At 37.6% G+C, this 17,027-nt stretch overlaps 1 protein-coding gene across 11 annotated transcripts in view; it reads right to left on the minus strand.

Moving 5' to 3' along the window:
* Positions 1 to 257: 257 nt before the first annotated feature.
* The window catches only part of STAU1 (staufen double-stranded RNA binding protein 1), a 63,352-nt gene continuing 46,582 nt past the window's right edge, over positions 258 to 17,027 (minus strand). For 9 of the 11 annotated variants that reach the window (XM_069072381.1, XM_069072380.1, XM_069072378.1 and 6 more), the window contains 8 exons: positions 14,087 to 14,317; positions 8,568 to 8,711; positions 7,302 to 7,448; positions 5,350 to 5,425; positions 4,147 to 4,466; positions 3,190 to 3,312; positions 2,027 to 2,112; positions 258 to 1,733 (listed from right to left, as the gene is read on the minus strand). In XM_069072381.1, the coding sequence (XP_068928482.1) occupies positions 1,718 to 1,733; positions 2,027 to 2,112; positions 3,190 to 3,312; positions 4,147 to 4,466; positions 5,350 to 5,425; positions 7,302 to 7,448; positions 8,568 to 8,711; positions 14,087 to 14,317 (1,143 nt within the window). In that variant the 3' untranslated portion in view covers positions 258 to 1,717. The remainder of the gene's footprint in view (positions 1,734 to 2,026; positions 2,113 to 3,189; positions 3,313 to 4,146; positions 4,467 to 5,349; positions 5,426 to 7,301; positions 7,449 to 8,567; positions 8,712 to 14,086; positions 14,318 to 17,027) is intronic. The other 2 variants (XM_069072376.1, XM_069072372.1) reach the window with 1 other exon arrangement.

Consider the following 17,027-nt stretch of genomic DNA (forward strand, 5'->3'; position numbering starts at 1 on the left):
ATGACCCATGATATTTGTGACCCCAAAACAAGTTTCTGCATTCCTTTCTTTAGTCACTGCTCAAAGATTACCAGGATTCATTAGTTGCAATTTTATTGATCAATGGTTTTTATATAAAGTTATTTTAGACCTTCTGATTATTGGCCAGACTGAATCACATTAGCATTACAAGTCCTTACCTCCACTCCCCCAAGGAGGGAAAGGAAGGGCAGGCAATCCAGCAACAATAGTATACAAGAATAAATTAACCAAAAAAATTTAGTATGACCATTTATTGGTGACAAACACTCAGTTTTACTTACATTCCATGAGGAGAAAAAATTTCCAGCGTGAACAATGAACTGAAGCAGTACTTAACTTGCAAGGCGACCGTGCTTTTTTACCTGGACCATATGCAAAAACTTACTGCACACATTTCTGTGCACAATAACACAACATCAAAAGCAACACAGTTTTATATATAAACATCGTTAATTTTTTTCAGCCCTACATGGAGATGTAATTCAACAGTATAAAGCACTCAAGGAAAATCAATCTGCAGTTTTTATATGTACTACACTGAGATCATATCCTGTAGTGTTGTGAAAGCTGTGTGCCACAGAGAGCTATATATACACACATTTATTTTTTTAATTTTAAAAAGATCAAAATTCATTTATTTTAAGTTCTGTTGTGTTTAACAAAAAAAGGAAATAGTAAGTAAACCAAATGATCATGTGAAGCTTAAAATTCCTAAAATGTCCAATTTACAAACCATTGGGCAACTTCATCAAGGCTCTATATAGAGAGATATATATGGATATGTGTGTATATTATATATATATATCTCTATAGATATCTGGGACATTAAACTGGATGGCACACAATTGGCATCATCGGAATGGTCCTAGGCTACTCCGATAGAAACAAAATGTATAGCCACATACATGGATATGATCTTTGCAGGTTAGTTTACAGAGAACGTCAGTCTCAGACAAGTTTCTAAACTGTGCTATATAACTAGATACAATTGAGAAACTTTCAAATGAAAAAAAAACGTATAGTGTCGTTTCAATCAAAACAAAAAAGGAAACTAAAAATGTATCACTGTCTTAGGATAAAGCAATGGTTATGGTTTCAGTAACTACAAGGAAGATGGAAGGGCTGCAGCACTCACTCTATAACAGGTTACACTGAATAGGAAGCATTTGATTTTCTCTGGTGCTTTCAGACTTGGGTCAAGTCTAATGCCTGTTGGGCACTGCTGTCCAGTGTCTGTCCCTAAAGGTTTGAGTTAGCCAGTTTGAGAAGGGGATTGCTTTCCTTTTCTGGTTTCACACATCTATAAAAACACAAGACAAAGCACTGAAGAAGACCATGTGACTCCAGGATGATGAACAATTACTTCCTAGTTGAGACAGGAGGACTCAATGTAGGAGACCAGAGAGTTGCTCTCCGTTCACTTGACCCTCCTTCCCCACGAACAGATCCAAGCAGTAGCTTGTGCATGATTTTAGCTCTCCCCCACTGCACCTCCTGTCTGGCCCCATCAGAAGAAACCAGGAGAGTTCACAATCACAGCCTCCTCCTGTTTGTCTCCATTCTCATTACTATTGCCTTCTCCATTTCATCATTCACCACATCTCTCTGCCCATTGGAGGCATCAGAAATTCCAAAATTGCAAAGCAGTTTCAGTATATATGTTGAACTTTTAAAGTGGTTTGTGGCCAGAAAAGGTTCAGCACCTCCCACACCTTTAAAGAAAAAAAAAACAAGATAAGTCATGAGGCACCAGTTATGAAATGTGATTTGTTGAGTCCCTGACCAAAAAAAACCAATACAACGCAAGAAAACAAAAAAAATAACACATCCAGGAAGTTCAGGTAGCCTGGCAGGTAGGCCTGAGCTTATGGCAAAGGCTGATTGTAGTACTTAAGGTACTTAAAGATCATTCCCCAGAAGATGATCTGATAAAGCCCAAGGAACTGTTGGGGTTAGTGTGAGGGGAGCAGAGGCTTGTTTCCTATAGTAACAACAGTACACTCACACAGACATTGGTCCATTTCCTGTTCTTGGCATCTCTGTACTTTGTTGGTCCAACTCAGACAGCAACTTTAAAATGTTCAGTGCAGCCTGGGAAACGGAACAGAGAAAGGAGAGGAAGGACATTTCTCATTAATCACACAGCTTAATAACCTGGAAGTAGGGAATGAGGACCACTTTGACTGTGATTGGTCAGGTAGCAATCACTTAAGCTGAGTTTGAGGAATAACCTTTATCACTCAGCATTTTCTCATTTAATGACTGTTCTACTATGATCTTGACGTTGGCAAGGAGGTGACCTGGGGCTGTCCAACCTGAGTCACAAGCTCTGATGGGTCTTTTGTTTGGGCTGTAGGCCTGACCAGCTCTAAGTTCAAAGTAGCTCATTCCCAGAGATTTTTGTCACTAGGATTTTTTTCATTTTGTCACATTTTTTGGCAGACATGCCAACTCATGAAAGCTGTCTACGTAAGTATGGCAGGAGGAACACTCAAACTGAGGAAACCACAGATTTTTTAGGTAAACCGTATTTCACCGGCAGCACCAGGTGTTCCAGCTGGTGCGACTCTGCTGGGAACTGATGAATTTCATTCTGGTGAGAGGCTAACAAAGGGCCAACACCATTATGACTCAAGACAACTGATCCCAAAGTCATAAATGACAGAAGAAATAGTGTGGGGAAGGAAGAGAAAAAGAAATACAAGGAAGAAATAGCAAAAAATAGTTCTCATCCTGATGTGAGGTTTGTACCAAGAGGAACGATTCTCCCCTGAGAAATGTTTGCATTTTAGCCAAGTCAAAAGTGGATTAATTTTGTGTGAGAAAACAGAATCAGATATTGAACAACAAACTCAGGATGTAGTTACAGTGTTCTTGGGGAAATGTTCTGCATAAATGAGCAATTTGCAAAGAGCTGGAATTATAAAGAGCAAAGATTTTCAAAGAAAATGTGAGGTCAATTACCAGCTGAAATAAGTGGGACAGTACCTGGGTTTTTAAATTCACAGCTCTCCACTTATTTAATTTTCAATCAAAAGGGCCAGCCTCAAGTCACTTAACCCCAATTGCCCTATGGAAAAGGCAATCGGCCCTCCAAAAGGCAAAAAAACTAAACCAAAAAAGCCAGCCTATGAACAGGCAAGGTCACTTAAGTGTTAAGTCACGTACCATATCATGGCAGGATTCCACATCCTTTCCGATCCCATGGCTGATCAGAGGCGGCTGAGAGGAGCAATTTATGAGAGAGACAAATTCATTCTTGTTGTTTTTGGGGAAGTCTTTGTACTCCACCTAAGAAGTCCAACAACAAGAAATTACTGTCATTCCTAAGGACAGCTGGGAAATTGCCAGCGCAACTCTCAGCTAGTTCTGCCTACGAGACGAAGAAAAGTGAGCCGAATGCTTTGGGCCAGAGATGGCACCTGGGTCACTCTGGCTACATTTTCCCTATTGTTCACTAGACCTGACTGGGTTGGGAAGGAGGAGTCAAGGACCAGAGACTAATACTTTTACACACCATCGCACAGACTTTTGCAGCCCTCATTAGCACCAAACCCTTCCCTGTAGGATACTTTTGTTGTTGCTGACGACAAAGTGATTTCCTCAAAGACACAATCAATCTGGGGCCTAGACATGCCTCTTAGGGACCCTAATATCTGCTAACTTCTCCACGTCTTAAAGAAGCAATCATTTTTTCACCTTGGTGAACGAAATGTCAGATACAAAGAATGTCAACATCATCACAACTGCTCCTTTCAAAGGCTAAGTTGTTAGGCCAATAAATCAAAGGCTTAGTTTCTCCAGAAGGCTTGTTTCTTTTTTCAAAGGCACTAGACTCCCTCTCAGCAACCAAGTAATGTGACATTTTCCAATTCTTCTTTTATCAGACCCAAGATATAAAATACCTCCTTTAAAAGCTGAGCAAAAATTCTCAAGTCTAGGCCAAGGCAGAAGTTAAAGTTAGCTCAGTCTTTCCCCCGAAGAAAGGAATCCTTATAATTAGTCCTTGTGGTATATGGTAAATTTCCCAAAACAGCTCCATAAACTTTTAGAAGTTCCTCCTCCCCAACAAGCTGGGAAAATATGACAAGACAATGACATGTTATGTGGTTCAAAAATAAATACCTGGATTCCCTGGACATTGGAAAGGTAATCCAGTTGCTCAGAAGGTCTGGTGAGTGGCCCATGGGGGACATGGCCTGAGGAGATGTTATTCTTTAAAATGGTCTCAGCTGTGGGGGAGGTCCCCCCATACAACAGCTCTCTAGCAATCATGGCTGTGACTGTTGCCTTGGCGGGATTCGGAGCTACCCTGGTAAACTCTTTGGTATGATGTCCTTGATTGACTCCTACCGCCTGTGCCACTTCAGGCACCATGGGAAGAATTCCTGCTGGAAGTTGCTGATGACTGAGATAAGGCATCCTAAATTCATCTTCCTTATTACCTAAGGAGACATGTACATAAGTTCAAAACAGCCATCAAACTCGAACGCACGATAGATACATAGAAACAACAGGCAAAGTGGCAACATGCACATAAAATCATATGAAATAAAAGGTATATATGTTGTCATATATAGATTGGGCACCAATAAATAACTAAGATGTTAAACAAACCCAAGGATCAGCAATGATACTTGCTTGCCAAGTTGGCTCAAAATCTCAAAGAAAGATGTAATAGAAACAAAGGAATGGTGGGAATGAACTCAAGAAAGAGAAGGCAAGAAGTCCCTGAAAAATCACTTATTATTCATCTCTGAGATATACTATGTACACACACACATATATATGCATGTGTTATATTTCATGTCAGAGTTAGATGAGACCTTAGAACACAGAATTTATAATAGCATAGCAGGGGAAGAGATTCATTCATCTAATCACTTCATTTTATGGAAAATGACATTTGAAAAGGGAAGTGACCTGCCCAAGGTCACAAGCCAGTTAATAGAAGAGCCAGAACTAGACCTCAGGTCTTCAGATTCCTAATACAAGGGGGAAAAGGTAAAAAGAAAGAAGGCAAGAAGAAACAACAGGTATTCAAACTCTTCTTTATGGTGTAGCATTAAGAGAAAATGAGGATAAAGACAAAGAAAGAAGCAAAGGAGACCACTGAGACTGATGCTTAGCCAAAGTATAATCAATGAAGCAAAAGGTCCCCACGACAAAGGCAAGCACGAGGTAGTGAGAACCTCAGCGGGGGAAGAAAGATAAACTTTATAAATCATAAAGGAATTCTAACTGATGTCTTCTTCCCCCCCTCCACAAAATACAATATTCACACAATCAGGCCAATCCATTTCAAAATTCCAATGAGGTCACACTTACTGGTCACATTTTCATCACCAGAGTTGGGCTCAAAAAAGGTAACTTTTCTTCCATCACCTGGTTTCTTTACTGGGGTCTTAAAAAAACAAAGTCAGAGACAAACCAATAGCATTTTTCTAAAGAATTTGATTGCACAGAGGAAAAATTAGCTTTTGTATTTACATATCAAAAATTAACAATGTCTACTGGGTTCATATTTGGAGTTCTAAATTACACAGCTCTCTATCACCACCCAGAGCTATGCAGGAGCTTAGGGTCACCACTACTATATGCAGTAAAACCCATTATAAGTCACCTTACTCTCCCACAGAATGTAGGACCACACACCCCTTAAAATATGCTCATTTTTTCATATAAATATAGAAAGCCATTAAACTTGCATTTTCTTATATGTCCTCAGACATCAGAGCCATACATAAAGTGGTTTTCTCTTAACCCTGAAATGCTAAACAATGGTATTCAAAGAAAGAGCAGTAAGAAATGGACAACTTAACCTAAAGGAGCCAAAAAATGACCAAATAATGTGAAATCATACTAATGCAAAGGAAAATTTTAGGGTGACTCAATTTATAAATCCAAGAACACTCTGGGACTAATATCACCATCCCAACTGAGATGAAAGTAAGATACTGTTTCAAACAGAACAAAGGCAGTGTGGTGTAGTGGAAACAGCACTGGAGGGGAAGGCTAGAGATCAGGGTTCAAATCTCAACTATCAATAATTTTCTATGTGACTGGACAGGTTATTTCCCTTACTGGGGCCTCAACTTCCTCATCTACAAAATGAAGTGATTGTACTAGATGACCTTTAGAGGCCCTTCAAGTTCTGACAATTTATATTCTCTGACTGAATTGTCAAAGATAAAGACTGAAATGCAGTCAAATGGAAGGGCTCCCACCTCATCGGTAACTAATGATAAATCAATCCTTACAAGTTTTGGCAGGAAATTTTTAAAAACAAAGCCCAACATTTAGCTAGGGTATATTAAAATAAAGCAGTTTGGGGCCTCTACTGCTGTAAAGCAGCAGATGAGGACTGTTCTCAGAGTTGTGCAGAGCACAAGTGAACTAAATAATCACAGTGTTTTCAGGATTATCCTGACAAAACCATTCAAAAATTTTGAAGAAGAACCATGAAGGTTTTCACAAGGAAGTACAACTTGTCCATTCCTGTGAACAACTGAAAATTTCCAGCATGACTCTTTTTACCTGATATTTCTGAGCACCAGGGAACCTGCATTAGGGGGAAAAAATTCTACCAAAACCAACAGAAATATATGCCTTCTTTTCCAAATCTAACATCACACTCTATCTGTGTTCTGGAAAATCAAGTCTAGCTCGCTCACTAATTTAAGCCTCATGTTAACCAGTCTCCTAAGCACACTTTACTTTAGGAGATAGGGATGGATACTGGACCTGTGACTTCACTGATAGAGGGAACCTCCCTTATCAATGCAGGACACAACCTTCTCTGCAATTCAGTCTTAGAGAATTTCCTAGAACCATCTGAGGTTAAGTGGTTCAACTAGGGTCACAAAGTCAGAATGGGAAGTAGGACTGAAGTCTTCCTGGCTCTGCAGCCGGGCCTTTATCTACGTTGGCATTCTGCCTCTTTATGTTAAGAAGTGGCTAAACTGCACACAAGTTTCAAGCACAATTATCCACCATTTCACCAAGCAGAGAAGAATCTCTTTTAAACAACTGCCCCATGCCTTTAAGGTACTAAACAAGGATAAGAATTCACAAACAATTTTTCACAGTCCGTTTGTAGATACTTGAAAGATATCATACTTCTAAGCACATTCTCATGTTCGAGGTGTTGAAACAACCACTGGAGCATGTTTCTTTAAAGACAGGATTTTTTATGACTTTCTCAAGGACCTTATTTGATGTTGGTCCCTACTGATAAGTCTCCCTCGAGATGTAGATTTTGTCTGTCTGTGGATGGTTACCTTTTCTTCTGTCTTTAGCGCTGGCTTGGGGGGTTGGGCTTGCGGGACTTTGAAACCTAGGATCTCTAACATATTTTCAGCTGCATTGCGCTTTGCCACCTTCTTATTTGTGCCCATTCCTTCGGCAGTGTGGCCACCAACTTTGACCTGCACAAAATCAAGCAACAGAACTATAGTTAAGTTTTTTTTTTTAAATAAGCAATCAGGGTTAAGTAACTTGTTCAAGGTTACATGGCCAGTTATTTCTGGGTGGGTGCTAAGTATTTGATCCCCAGGTCATCCCGACACTGGAGCCAGTGCTCTTACTCGCTGAGCCACCTGGCCGCCCCTTGTAGTTAAGTTTTTACTGCAAAAATCAAACCATGGCTGGTTTGTTAAAAGAACGAGTCAAATAATCAGAGAAAGTTGAACAGGTTTCTATTTTTATACAAGCTGTTCTCCACTTATGAAGTCATAAACACTAGACCACATCAAATACAGAGAATGAAAGAATTGGTGTAAAAAACTTGAAGGTCCTTTCTAGCTCTAACTTCCACACTGTGCTAAAGTCCCTTCCAACTCTGACCTTTTAAGAATGACTTATTTCATCTCATGGTCTATTAGCCATACTTCTTAAATTGTTCCTGGTATAAAAACAAAGGATTTAGAGTCTACCAAACGCCTATATATAACAACAGCCTGAATGACTAGCTGTTGTCGCCATGTAAGAAATGACACAACAGTTTCATCTAATCTGAAACCATATATGCACAAAAGGCAAAAGATGGTTGGGGGCAAAATCTACTGGGCAAATAGTAAAGAGTGTTTAGAACTGTCAACTAAATGAGTTTTAAGAGGTATCCCAATATTGGAATTTTCAAGGAGACAACATAACATTACAGGTAAGGCATTTAAAAAATGAGTAAACATTTCAAAGAATGTTTTCTCCCAAAGAACGTCTAGTCTCCAAACATAAGGTAACATTAGGCTGCCCACATGACAGAATTTCACTAAGCCCAGTGAAACCCTCCTATATACTATCAATTTCAGGACAGGACTAGACGTGTGGGGAAGCAATAAACCCCTAGGCAAGAAATTCTAGACAAAGACATGGGAAAATGGAAGAGTGGTTCTTTTTAAAGGCCACATGGCAATGTCAGCAAACCTATAAGGGACAAATAAAAGCACAAGGAAGAATAAAGAAACGTACCTCTTCATTAACAACTTTTTCATGTATTAAAATTGGTAATCTTAAGGTAATCAGGCCCAACCCTTCTCTTCACCTACCTGCATTACGAATTCCCTGCGCCGTGGAAGGCCTCGCTCAGTAAGAAGCATGTATTCAGGCTCCTTATCTTTTTTGGCCTGCTGGATTTGGGCGAGTCGGCTAATAGGATTCATTCCCTGACCATATTCTGGGCTTGTCTGCAGCTAAAGAGGAAAAAATGTTGGCAAAATTGGCTGTCACATCATTGGAGGAAATAATTTCTGGTTCAGAGTGAATATTGATTTCAACTTAATAAATTGGTTTAAAATTTTAAAAGTTTTGAAAAGGTCTGTGAATATTATAGCTTTGAAAACAAGGATTAAAAACTTGCTCCTCACAAATGAATACTACTACTTTGAAACAGATAATCATCACAGGAAAATGTAATCAAAAGATTTTATTCAATGTCCCTACTCACCACCTTTCACCAAAAGGCAGTATGTTTTCTGAGGAGGAACTATTAGACCAACAGACAAGAGCCCTAAGTTCAAATTTTAGCTTTGACACAAGCCATATGGATAAGGTCATAACACTTGGCTTCTCTGTGTCTCAAATTCTTTTTTTTTTTTTTTTGCTTTTTGGAGGGGAGAAGACAGGGTAATTGGGGTTAAGTGACTTGCACAAGGTCACATGGCTAGTAAATGTTAAGTGTCTGAGGCCAGATTTGAACTCAAGTCTTCCTGACTCCAGGGTCCATGCTGTATTCACTTTGCCATCTAGCCACCCTCTCTCAAATTCTTTATATGTAGCATAACATTATACTTGTCTTGACTAGTTAACAAGGGAACAATGAGGTAAATATTTAATAAAGTAAATGTGATCTGTTATTATAATGTAAAAATGAATTTTAATAAGTCAGAGTACAAGGAACACAGAGGTAGGAGACATGTACAGAGCATCTTATTAATATCAAGCCCAAAACTTTAGGTTTTATAAAGTGGACTTTTTGCACAGATGAATTTCTATATTATTGGAATCTGAGTACAAATTGCAATCTGTTCAACTGACATGATCAGACCTGTATTTGAGAACAGCAACACTTTGATAAATATGTGGAAGGTTAACAGGAGAGGAGAGAGATTTGAGGCAGAGAGCCAAATGAAAAGTTACTACTACAATCCAGGATAGAGGGCCTGAACTAGGGGGTTGGCTTAGATAAGTGGAAACAAAAGAACAGAGGCAAGAGATGTTATGGAGGCAGAACTGATGAGACTTGGCAACTGACTGGATGAGGAAGAAGGAAAAGTTGAAGATAACTCAAGGGCTTTTGAGCTTGGTTGACTTGAAGGATGGTGGCACCATTGACAGAAACACAGAACACAGCAAGACGGGCTAGATGTCTATTTGCAAGGAAGAGAAGATGGTGATGAGTTAGCTGTGTCGAATTTGAGGTGTTGGCCAGATATCCAAATGGAGATGTCTAGTAAACAAAAGGGGATAACATCTAACATTTATATAGTGCTTTAAAGTTTGCAAAATGTTTTATACATATTATCTCATCTGAGCCTCAAAATAACCCTGTGAAATATGTGCTGTTAATTATCATTCCCATTTTATAGATGAGGTAATATCGCACACTATATGGCACCTAGCTGCCTAGTGTGGCCTTGAAGTTCTGAGAGATTAGGAATTAGAAATATATAAATTTAGATGCTCTCTCTTGTTATGGAATCAGAAATATATAAATTAGGGGTGATTTCTGCAGAGGTGATCATTGAACCCATGGCAGCAGATGAGTTCACCAAAGGAAGAGACTAGAGGACTTAAGATACAGCCTTGGGGAGCACTCATGCTTAGGCCATAAGAGGAACATGATAATGAACTAGAAGAGAATTTGTTCCTCACAAAGAGGAAAACCAGCAAAACAACTGACATGGAAGCCAGTGAATAAGAGAGAATTCAGGTGAAAGCGATAGTAAAATAAAACAAAAAACCACCTCAATATTACAGAAAGGCCAAAGAGGATGAGGACTGAGAAATTAGAGCATTAGATTTAGTCACCGATTATAAGGAACAATGAGAACAAAAAAATTAAAAAGGAATGCTGTATAATTACAATGGCCAAGTTTGAACTTGAAAGAAATGTAAGACAATGCATACCTCATTACTTTCTTTGCAGAAGTGAGGGGATATGAGTGTAGAACACTGCATACATATATAATGTCAAACTGGCTTGACATGGTTAGTATTGCTGACTTTTAAAATCATCTTTCTTACTCTTTGTTGGGAAAAGGGATCAATAAATTAGGAAATTAAAGTAGTATAAAAACAAAAGACATTATCAATAAGATTTTTTAAAAATCTGTGATGACATTTGAAAGAGAATGTTCAGAAGGAAGAATTGCAAGGGGTTGAATCAACAGTTATTAAGAGCTCAGGAAGGTGGAGAAAGTATACCATTCTTTCTAGAAGAAAGGTAGCATTTATTTGGTGATGGGTTGTTTTTTATTTTGTTTTTGTGAATGTAGTAGAAGGGAAGAGGGATGGGAAGGGCAAACTATTGAACATTCATAAAGTATATAATGAGGCGGTCCCACTATTTAGCATTTGCTTAGTTCCCAAGGGCAGAACAAATAGGTAGAAAGTATAAGAAAACGGTTTTCAGCTCAGTTTAAGAAAGAACCTGCTATTAATAACAGCAATCAAAAAACAGGTTCCCTCTCACTGAAGGGCTTCAGTAGAGACTAGACAACCATTAGCTGTCCTCTCCAATTTAACCACAGCACCTGTGCCAAAGTAATTATCCTAAAATGACTCTAACTGCCTCTATCATTTCTAAACTCAATGAACTCCAATGGCTTTGTTACTTTTAGGATAAAATACAAATCACTGTCATTTAAAACTTCTCATAACCTACCTTTCCAGGCTTATTACACAAGATGACCCAAAAATTCTTATGGCAGCTTTAAGTTATTAAAACTGGAACTTTGTATATGAAATATTACCGTCCTTTCTCACATTCCATAGGCCCCTGAGCTGGTCTTGTTGATGCTCAACATGCAAATTCTTCATCTTTTGGCACTGTGCCTTTACAACAGTCATTCCCCATTCTTGGTATAGTCTTCCTCCTCATCTCTGCTCTAAGACTCCCTAATTTACTCTGTAGTTCAAGTCAAACCCCACCTTCTACATAATGCCTTTGTTGATTTTTTCCTGCTGCTAATATCTCTATTAGTTTTTATTTATTTTGTTTATATAACGTGTGTGTACGTGTGTGTGTGTGTGTGTTTTTCCCTGACAGGGTGGAAACTCCTCAAGAGCAGGGACTATTTAGTTTGTGTCTTTCTAATTCCAGTGCTTGGCACATAGTAGATGCTTAATGAGTGTTTGTGGATTGTTCGAAATCACAGGTTCATAGATTTAGAGTTGGAATAGGCCTTAGCAACCCTCACATTCATTGCTACTTTTATATTTTATAATTCACAAAACAGAGACCCAGGGAGGCTGGGTCAACTATTCTGAAATTTTTTGGATGCTGCAAATATTAGAGGGGATTCAGACTTCTGATAGAGATTGAACTACATCATCTTGGAAGTTTCCTCCAATTCTAAAATTTAGTAAATCAACTAGTCTTGTTGATGAAGGAAAGGCTAAACAAGTTGTGGCAAATGAATATAATGGAATATGTGTTGTAAGAAATATCAAATATAATTACTACAGAGAAGTATGTGGAGATGTATATGAATTGGTAGAAGTGAGTACGGTACAACTGAATGCGTGGCAAAACTGAAGTCCTATGACCCAGGTTTGATTTCTGGAACTGCCACTTATTACCTATGTGACTGTGGGGAAATCATAGCCCCTCAGCCTCTGTTTCCTCATCTGTAAAATGAAAGGATTGGAATAGACTATTAAGGTCTCTTTCTAGATCTACATTTATGATCTTATAATGCAAAGTAGAACCAGGAAAATTATATATATGTAATCACTATGATTAAGACAGAACAACAACAAAACTACCAGGTAGGGGATTATGGACATGGAACACTGACTGCATATAACAGCGGCTTTTTTCCTGAAGTGTTGGCTAATTTTCTGACTTGGGGGTTTTTCCCCTTTTAAATGTTTCACTATATGGGATAACTTTCTGAAAGAGGGAATATCAAAGGGATATCATTAAAAATATAGATGATGTAAAAAAAACCCTTTTTTTTAAAATCAGTGGGTACAAGATGGTTAAAAACAGGAAGGTCCTATATACTGAGAATATCATTTACAACACCTTTTTTTGTAGCGGCAAAGAATTTTAAACAAAGGTACTTTTAGGGAATGCCTAAAGAAATAGTAGTAGATGAATGTAATAAAAAATTATTACACCCTAGGAAACAACAAATATGAAGAATTCAAAGAAGCATGAAAAGACTTAAATGAAGTAAAGACTGCAGTAAGCATAACTGAGAAAAAAAATCCATGATAACAATAATGTAAATCAAATGAATGAACAGAGTCAACTGAATGCTGCATATCATAACAACCAAGCTTGTCCCCAGAAGAGTTGAGAAAAAGTACCTCCCATCCTCTTTTGTTTTGTTTTGCTTTTTAGAGGGGGGAAGGCAGGGCAACTGGGGTTAAGTGACTTGCCCAAGGTCACACGGCTAGTAAGTGTTAAGTGTCTGAGACAGGATTTGAACTTAGGTTCTCCTGACTCCAGGACCGATGCTCTATTCACTGTGCTACCTAGCCACCCCTCCCATCTTCTTATAGTGCATATACTGCAAATAGGCATAATTAATGTATTGGTTAGTTTCATTCATCTGCTTTTTATTCCTCTTTCTTTTTATGCTTTTTTACAAAGGATAGCTTGCTACACAGCAGACTTGGAAGGGATATATTTAGAAATGAATGTGATGTGAAAAGATTAAAAATATGATAATTAAAAAATTAAGTCAAGCAGTAATTTAAAAGCCTTTTTCACTGGAAAGCATTTTGAATAAGTTGTGGTCTATGAACTAATGCAGAGTGAAGTGAGCAGAACCAAAAAAACAATTTAAGACTCTAACATCAATATTGTGAAAATGAACAATTCTGAGGAATTTTACAAACTAATAAAGAATGAAATGAACAGAACAGGGAGCATAATTAACACACTGACAACACTGTAAAAACAAGCAACTTTGAAAGTTGTAAGAACCATCACCGATACAATGGCCATTCATGAAGCCAAAGTAGTTATGATGAAACATGGTCTCCATGACAGAGAGATTATGAATTTGGGACACAGAATATGATAGATACATTTTTAATAAAGCCATTGGGGAAAACTGCTTTGCTTAACTATGGATATTTGTTGAAAGAATTTTTTTAATGGAGTGAAGCATAAGAAGGAGAAATAACAGATTTGTTAATTTTTTTTTTAAATAGAGAAGGGCAGGTACTACAGATATGAAATGTTGCATGCACTTTCAGATGAAGTCACTGTATTATTATAGTTTAACTTAACTGTTTAATTTCATCACAAGAGTTCTCAATCTGTAAATGTATGTAATGTAATAAGAAAACACATCAATAAAACTGTGACAAAAAAAGAAAGTATTCTGACCTTAACTATTGATTTTGTTTTCTTTTTTATTCGTGGCTTCATTTTTTCAACTGTTGGAAGTGGGGGTAATTTCTTTAGTTCTTCAAGGACAGCTATAGCAGCATTTTTCTTTGAAATCTTCTTGCTTTTTCCTTCACCTTCACCCATGAATTCACCAACTGATACCTTTGTCACAAAACTCTTCATGTGAGGTGGGCCACTCTCCCTGGTGACCTGTTTCAGAGGGAAAAACTGAGTGAAAGCGTGATAAACACTTATTAAAAATGGTAGGGGACACTGGTTACAGCAAAGTTCATTAACATGAAATACAGAATGGGGGTCAAAGGACAGAATTTCTAAATGAGATATATGGCATCTCAAGGAAATGTATATAAAGGGACATTTTTCTCACTGATCTTTCAAAGGTGTTTTGTTGTTTCCCCCTTCACGCTTGCATCTTTCAAGGCTCTCAAGAGAACTCATTCTCACTCTACAAGTTGGCTTGCAGTAGCATGGGAGATTTTCTTCATTTTGCAGACAAAACAATTGAACCCAAGAAGTGACACAGTGGAGCATTATTGTAGCACAACAGAAACAACACTGGATGTGGAGCCATAAGACCTGAGTTCAAATCCAGCATTGGTCACTCCCTTGGCCAAGTCACTTTAACATTTTGAAACCACAGTATCTTTATCTGTATAATGAGGGGGTTGGACGTGATGGTCTCTAAGGCCCCTTCTGGCTCCTCTAGGGTTCTATAAGCTAGAATGCAGTACTAAAAGATAATAGCATCCTTGGTAATTCCAAAGTCCCACAGCAGGTTCCTAGCAGAGACAGAACGTATCCAAGCAATAAGTTCCCACCCCACCACATTTTATGACACAGCTACCTCTGGTCTTAGAGGGAACATATCAACTGACCCAAAACACAATGAGGGAAATATCACTGCTTCTCAAAAGGAGGTTTTGACAGCCAGAGGAAAGAGACTGAAGACAAACAAATGACTTCACAACAAGGCTGAGAGCCAAAGCAGCTGTGGCTGGAGAGGACACTGGACGTTTAATTCCTTCCCAGTATGGTTATGCTTTGCAAATATGGCAAATATGTACAGAAAGATACAATATAATGTATGCAACTTTATTAATTAACACAATTACTTTTAATAAAAATCATGTTGGCCTATTACAACACATTGTTTGAGGAAGCAGTTCATCATTAACTGCTAGGAATTTCTGCTATATTTTTGCGTGTGTTTTTGTTTTTCCTCTTCATCCTATTTCTTGATGCCCCATAAATTCTATCTCAGACTCATCATGTTACCCCCCAGAATGATCAAAACCGCGTGGCATAAGAAGACACACATTGTCTTCAAAATGAAGACTTGGGTTTGTGTTCCAGCCCTGTCATGTTGTAGTTACACAAGTTTGGGAAAATTCATTCCCCTCTTGAGACCTCCATTTTCACCTCTATAACACGAAGGAGTGCTGAGCTCAATCTCCAATGTCCCATCTAGCTCCACAATTCTGCTACTATAAATTGATGGCTCTATTTGTACATCTCAGGAATATTTTCCAGCAATGCTTTATATATAATCAACTTTTTTGCTCAAATATTAGATGCAGTTTCATCATTTTGATTTTTTTTACTGTTTACTTTTACTTTACATTTACTTTTTTAAAATCTCTACTGCTGACTGATATGAATATACAACACTGTACTAATGCCCACTAGTGATCCCACCACACAATAGTATCACACTTCCATTTGCATTTGCAAATGTATTATCAACATTTAAACTCTGTATTAGTTTAATTGAAGTACCAGATAATGCAATTCTCTCTAGTCTTTTCTATCAAATTATTTCATTTAGACTTGTTTTCTAATTTAGCCTACATCTGCATCAAAAAATTAATTCAGTCAGGGAATAATCTGCAAAAGTCGTTACTAGAAACATGATAGAGTATGAGGGCTTTTATGATAGAGTATGTAAACTTTTAAATAATTACATGGAAACACTCAAAACAGTACAGTTTTAAGTTAAAAAAAGGGTTTGGGGGTTAAAAAAGGGGTTTATTTTAAAGATGTATTAACCACCAGAGGGAGCTCCTACATTTTCACATATATAAATAAAATATAGTTAGAAATAGGATTAAGGTTAGGGCTACATTCATGGGTAAAATACCAAATTAAGTGTGCCTATAAAAATGCTACATTTTAATAGTTAAGACCTAAGTATTTTGCAAGATAGTAAATTATAACTATCCTGTTTAAGGGGGAATAATACATTCAGAAACTATACCTTTCCTTATCATTGAAATAACAAGCATTTCTCTAAAATGGTACTTTTTTTTTCTTTCTGGAGGGGAGAAGGCAGGGCAATTGGGGTTAAGTGACATGCCCAAGGTCATATGGCTAGTAAGCGTTAAGTAAAATGGTATTTTTTTGACCTGATGTTATAGTATTCAACAAAAGTTGAGAACTCTTGAAAGTTTGCATTAGCTGTTTTCAGTCTTAAAGGTAAAAACAGGAGAAAATGTCGAAGTATCCAGCTACAATTTCTAAAAAATGAAACTCTGAAACTGTTTTTGAAACTACTAGACACATTGGGAAAAGGATAAAGTATCCTTTGTACATTCATATGTGCAAATCAAAACCAAATAAGAATTTGCAAATAATTAAAGTACCTTTGGAAAATAAAAACCTTTTTCTCTTTACCTTCCCAAATTGATTGGATTTACTGTCTTTTTAGGTAATCCAAGTACAATACTTGCTTTCTATTTTGGATTTCTTACAGTGGGATTTATTTTAAGCATATGTAGTTGGAAAGGTAGGATTTAATTCTTAAAAGCAGTATATAAGTAGCTTTTTAAAAGATAATTTCTCAAAAGGATCTTGGGAAAACTCTCAAAGACTGCCTAGAGAAATAACTAAACTCCAAGGTTAAATCAAGGGTTTCAAATTA

The sequence above is a fragment of the Petaurus breviceps genome, unplaced genomic scaffold (assembly GCF_028583685.1).
Source record: "Petaurus breviceps papuanus isolate PSGF00001 unplaced genomic scaffold, PetGlider_PUasm1.0 90847, whole genome shotgun sequence".
In the NCBI taxonomy this organism is placed as follows: Eukaryota; Metazoa; Chordata; class Mammalia; order Diprotodontia; family Petauridae; genus Petaurus; species Petaurus breviceps.